The sequence below is a fragment of the Kryptolebias marmoratus genome, linkage group LG23, assembly GCF_001649575.2.
Source record: "Kryptolebias marmoratus isolate JLee-2015 linkage group LG23, ASM164957v2, whole genome shotgun sequence".
Lineage (NCBI taxonomy): Eukaryota > Metazoa > Chordata > Actinopteri > Cyprinodontiformes > Rivulidae > Kryptolebias > Kryptolebias marmoratus.
In genome coordinates, this window is record NC_051452.1 from 15,499,835 (window position 1) to 15,505,841 (window position 6,007).

The 6,007-nt window shown below is 37.7% G+C and overlaps 1 protein-coding gene across 1 annotated transcript in view; it reads left to right on the forward strand.

Moving 5' to 3' along the window:
- Positions 1–5,940, forward strand: part of LOC119616760 (cilia- and flagella-associated protein 47-like) — an 18,023-nt gene extending 12,083 nt beyond the window's left edge. Inside the window, exons 8-15 of the mRNA XM_037973987.1 lie at positions 1,155–1,258; positions 2,211–2,311; positions 2,470–2,601; positions 3,786–4,011; positions 4,109–4,180; positions 4,293–4,430; positions 5,631–5,712; positions 5,818–5,940. Coding sequence (XP_037829915.1) covers positions 1,155–1,258; positions 2,211–2,311; positions 2,470–2,601; positions 3,786–4,011; positions 4,109–4,180; positions 4,293–4,430; positions 5,631–5,712; positions 5,818–5,940 — 978 coding nt within the window. The remainder of the gene's footprint in view (positions 1–1,154; positions 1,259–2,210; positions 2,312–2,469; positions 2,602–3,785; positions 4,012–4,108; positions 4,181–4,292; positions 4,431–5,630; positions 5,713–5,817) is intronic.
- The last annotated feature ends 67 nt before the right edge of the window (positions 5,941–6,007 follow it).

The following is a 6,007-nucleotide window of genomic DNA, read 5'->3' on the forward strand; positions in this document are numbered from 1 at the left end:
ATATATATATATATATATATATATATATATATATATATATATGTATATACACACATCAAAGCAAATGCTGTGTTGTTTAGTTTAAAATGATCTGACAGTTTTTTCCTTAAATGTAAGAAAAGGGTTCCAGGTTATTTGAAATGTCTCAGCCTTACAGGCCAAAGTCAGCTATTATTAAGTCCTTTTTAGTAGGAGAGAGCTCAAAGTAAGTAGGCCATACCTAGAACAAGGCAGTTAAGGCATTAGGAGCTATAGCCTCACCAGGTACATTAGATAATATAAGCTTTTCAGACCAAAACATGGAGGAACAGCTCCAAAGCATGAGTAATTTCCAGTGGCCTGTCCACTGAACTACAGAAGCCCTGGAATGGGTGCGACCGAACACCAGGTGCTCGCCAGTGAGCTGACTGAGATTGAGAAGTACTTCATTACTTAAAGTGCATGTATGTTCTGGTCTGTATAGGATAACTACACCATTTGGTGATTTTAACACAGTAGTGGTAGTGCGTCAGGTCTGTGTTCTGCCTCTGCTAAGGCTTGACCTGGCTTTTTGGGAGGCTCATGACAGAATACTGTTGTCTCATGTTTTCACAATATGGATGATATATGCTTATTTAGTTAAAAAAATCTTTTGTTCAGTAGGCCTCTCTGCATCAATCACACAGAGGGGGCACTGTGTCAGTTATTTTTGCAAACCTGGCTTTAATATAGTGAGCTCAATGTAGGAACTGAGGCCAGCACGTACCCTTTTTAAAACATCCACCCAAACAACATCTGAAATCAACAGTCCAACAGTGTTTGTTAATTTGGTATTTTTTATACCATGTTACTGTACAGTAGATTCACAGTGGGACTGTGGTTTTCTTTGTGTCTGCTGCTCTGTGTCTGTAGATTATTAAAGGTGCCAATGTAAAAGCATTGAAGCATCCTTATCTCTATTTGCCTGTTATTCTTCCATGTTCCATTGGAAATTCTACAACCTAGATTCCAAAAAACTGCAAAACATTTTCTCATAGACAACTGTAGGATTTTGGCCTATTTGACAGAACATCCCTTCAAAATTGACCGGGCTGTTCCTGTAACAATGGGTTAATAGATCTGGAGTTTGGCTGACATCCAGCTGAACACATTTTCTTTGCTTATTTTGTCACCAGCAGGAAAGCAAAGTTACCTCTTTGCTTTGCAGCGTGTCTTTCTGCTCTGCCGTCCCTCTGTCACTGAGCACAACCATCACTTTCACTGATCACATGAACAACAGGTAACCTGTTTTTTTTTTAGCTTATATCACAAAAAAATAGTTAGATTTAAATATTCAGTGCATCAGGGTGTCTGTCCATCAGTAAATGGATTATTTGCAGGCCTCCTGAGCATTGTTAGACCCCTGCCAACTTTTTGTGTGCCGTTGCTATGGTTGCAAGTGTCTTGTGTTAACTAAAAACGTCATTTTTATTGCACTCACTGACTTTTCAGTTCACTCTGCTGTGGTTCAACAAACCCTCTGTTATAAAAAATGACTTCTCATAACCATAATCTGACTTATGTTACTTTAGTAAATCTTTTTGTCAAATCTTGGCAAGTTGTCTCAAGGACCTCCACAGTTTGCCTAAGCATTTTATGCTGCTGTGTTTTAGTGGGTTTGTGCATCAATTTCATCTATCTCACTCAAAGATGAGCTAAATAGTTTCAAAATACTCGATGTTACTTAATAGTAGGTATGCAGTTCTACAAAAGATGACATTTTTTGAGTGACAGTGACCTGGGCTTAAGCTACAATGGTCCATTTGCACATGTAGATAGGTTATTAAAAATGTTTGCCAGTAAATTGTTAATTAGTCAAGTTGTCTTTTACATTTTTGTTCTTTATTCAAATTAATCAAATAATGTCACAAATATTTCTTCTCTTTGTAATTCTTTTTGTCTGGTCTCAGTCAACATCCTAAAATAAGGGCTATTTATACTCTGATTTTTCAGTTTTAGTATCACAGCTCTCAAGTGTTTGTTTCTCATTCTTTTGTTTTATCCCCACCCAACTTTCTCAACTGTAGAGATCCACTGTCTTGCAAGTTTGCTGTAAAAGCTCATTTCAAAGCCCAGTTTTTCCGTTCTCTGTCTACACACAGGATATTTGATCTTACAAGTTAAAAGTAGCGTTATAATAATATGATTTATTATTCTAAAATTACTGTTTTTCTTTGACTCCTTTTTTGTAGATTCCTGATAAAGTTGTGTGCAGTTGCTGATAACTGTTTGTTGACAGTCTGGCCCTACATGGCACTGCACCCATCTGATCAACAAATAGTTCTAAAGACAGGTACTGTACCATAAATATGTAAAAACGCATGACCTGGTGTGGGATTAAAGGATTCTGCACTGCTGCATCATCTAAAAAATGTCTTTCTAAAGTGAATCGGCATAAACACTAGTGATTTAATATTTTCTTCTATATCTTCATGTCAATGTGTCCTGAAGGGATCACAGCTAGTGAGGCAGTTCTTCAGTACTGTCACACCCCACTTCTTACTGACTCTGACCCAACTGCTTCATCGTCATCATCATCGTCATCATCATTTAATCACAACAGCTCAACATACAAGAACTCAGGTCAAAAAACTGCATTAAATTTGTGTGTGTGTGTGTGTGTGTGTGTCTAGTACAGTGAGGGTATCAGGAAAGAATTTTAAAAATCTGTATGATTCTTACCAGGTCCTAAAATAAGGTACAATACTAGTTCTGAAAATGTTGGGATGTTAAATAAAATGTAAATAAAAACAGAATGCAATGATTTGCAAAATCTCAGAAACACATTTTAATTCACAATAGAACATAGTAAATAGATCAAATAATTGACCAAAGAAAAGTAAATTTTTTTTAAATAAAAGGTTGTTTTTAATTTTATGGCAGTAACATCCATCCATCCATCCATCCATCCATCCATCCATTTTCTTTACCTGCTTCTCCATTTTGGGTTGCGGGGAGCTGGTGCCTATCCCCAGCAGCCACTGTTCGAGAGGCAGGGGACACCCTGGACAGGAAGCAGGTCCATCGCAGGGCCACATATAGACAAACGAGACAAACAACCATTCACACTCTCACTCACACCTAGGGACAATTTTAGAGTCTGGCAGTAACATATCTTAAAAAATCTGGGACAGGTCCATGTTTGTCACTGTGAAACATCTCTTTTTTAACAAGTCTCTAAACTTCTAGGGACTGAGGAGACTAGCTGCTGGAGATTTTGGTGGGGAATGTCGTCCCATTTTGTCTTCTAGCTGTTCAACAGTACAGGTTCTTCTTTGATGGAATTTTTTTTTGCTAGATGGGAGCATATGTTCTAAAAACTGCATATACTTTTCTGCATTTATGGTGCCTTTCCATATGTGTAAACTGCCCATGCCAGAGGCACTAATGCACCCCATACCATCAGAGAAGCAGGCTTTTGAACTGTGTACTGATAACAGGCCAGATGGTCCCTTTTCTCTTTAGTACTGAGGGTGGACTAAAGATTAACTTTTGATTTATCGGACCATAGGACAGTTTTTTCACTTTACCTCAGTCCATTTTAAATGAACAGAGAAGATGGCAAAGTTTCTGGATGGTGTTTCACAAATGGCTTCTTCTTTGCATGATAGAACTTTAACCTGCATTTGTGGACCTGTTTACTTTCAATGATTTGTGAAAGTGATCCTACTTTGGTCTTATTCATTCAATAGACTTTGACCAAGGTTCTTTTAGTACTGAACACATACTAAAATGCATTTTATATATTTTCTATGTTTCCTGTTTAGACTCCTTCTCATACAGCAACAGTGTGAGTGAACAGTCTAGTGGGGATACATATATCTCTGCAAACAGAGAAACCCCAACCAATCTTGGCATCCCAGAATTCCCTTCTGCCAGCACAGAGGCGGGACAATATTACCAGAGTGTATTATTAGCTGTCGAGAGGTGGTTTAGCCTCTATGGATGGCCAAGTGGTCCACACCCCATTTCTATACCACACACACTCAGAAGGTAGGCACTCTTCTTCTTCGTTTGTTTCCAAATCCTGCAGTTTCATAAAACTTAATTTTGATTAAGACTTCAGTTGTAACTATCTGTCCCAATGCAGGATTGTATCAAAAAGTCAAACAAACCACACCAAAGGTCGAACTTATAGTGTGATTTTAAACAAAGATACAAGGTGGGTTTTTATGTAGTAAATTATCAGGACAAAAACATGAAAAAAGAACGAATGACACTGTTCCTCAGCTACTGTATATGACCCTAAAATGTATATGTTGTATTTATTACAGGTCTGTGGTGGAAATGCTTCATTATTTGACAGACAGACAGATACCTGGTATTGGTCTCTGTCAGACATTTTCCAGTGATATAGACCAACGTACTAATCAGCTGCTGCAACAGCATGAAGCTATGCTTGCTTTTCTCAGGTGGGACTTTTATTTACATTACACAAAAGACAACAATTACTCAGCTAGGATTACAGTTGGGGTCATAGGTTTTATCCACTCATCGTGAGCATGAATGTCATTTTAATTTGGGGCTTTAAATGATTTATTTGAACCATTCTTTTTCCAGGATGGAATGATTATACAACATTAAACTTCAGTGATTTATAAACACAAGAATTGGGTGGACGAGGTGGGATTTATGGTGGAATTTATTATCAATTTATACAGGGTCAACATTATGCACACGTACTCAAATATACAATCTTCATACACACCCAAAAAGAAGCCCGTGCTCCAAAAACCACAACTTCAAGCTTGACTTAACTTTGCAGCTGCTCACAGAGACAAGCCACATTTCCTTAAGGTTATATGGTCAGACAAGATGAGGAATGAGCTATTTGGCCACAATGACAAGAAGCATGTTTGAAGGAGTCAAGGTGAGGCTTTAAAAATTAAGATCACTGTACCAGCTGTCAAACATGGTGGTGGTAACATATCATGCTGTGGCATTGGTGCAAGTAGATAGAATAATGAAAAAGTGGGACCACCTCTAAATTTTTCAGATTCACCTAAAATCATCAGCTAGACAGTTGAAACTTGGACACAGTTTGGTTCCCACAGGACAGTGATCCCAAACACACATCAATTTGATTTGATAAGCTTTTGGTATAGCCTTCCCAAAGCCCCGACCATAACCCTGTTGAAAATTTGTGGACAATGTTCACTTTCTCCATGGTAGGTTATTACAGGGCTAAAAAGCTGTGTCCTTGTCAAGAAACCAACCAGTTTAACCAAATATTAGGTGGTGCACATATAGTATATATTTGAGGCTATATGTATAATTCTGACCCTATGAAGATCAAAGACAATTAACAATAAGTTTAAACTTGTGCACCTAATTCCTATTTTAAATTCCACTCTGGAAAAAATGGCAGAAGAAATTAATCAAAAGCCCCCAAATACATTACATTTATGCTCATGATGAGTGTATGTGAACCTGTGACCACAGCTTTATAACCCTTTGTCAAGAACAATGACGACTATGAACACAAGCCATAAAGGAGCAGATGATTACTTCAAAGACAATACAAGGTTATTATATTAAAGAGTTTATTAAAGTCTCACATCTGGGGTTTTGCTTTCTATTTGTTGTTTTGTCCTCTAACACAATGCATTCAGGGTTCAGGGAGCCTGTCTGTGTCACATCAGACCAGAGTACTTGCTTGATGTCCTGGAGTTTAAACACTGGTGCTCCCTGCAGGTAAAGATATACTTAAAAAGTTTGGTTCTGAACCTAAACTGTGATTTAAAGTAATTGAAACATTTTTATAAATGTTGGCTTCTTTGTGTGCTTTTTTTCTCTCAGTCAAGTGATACAGAGACTGGCCTATACTTTAACAGTTTTGACTTTGAGTCTCTGAGCAAACGGTGCTGGACCGACGTGCTTCTACAGATATACAAGGTGAAAATTTTGCCTCTGTCTTGTTAGACTCATAAATATGTCATCACAATGCTAAATTCCACTGTGGACTGTCCTTTTACACATTCACAGGTTG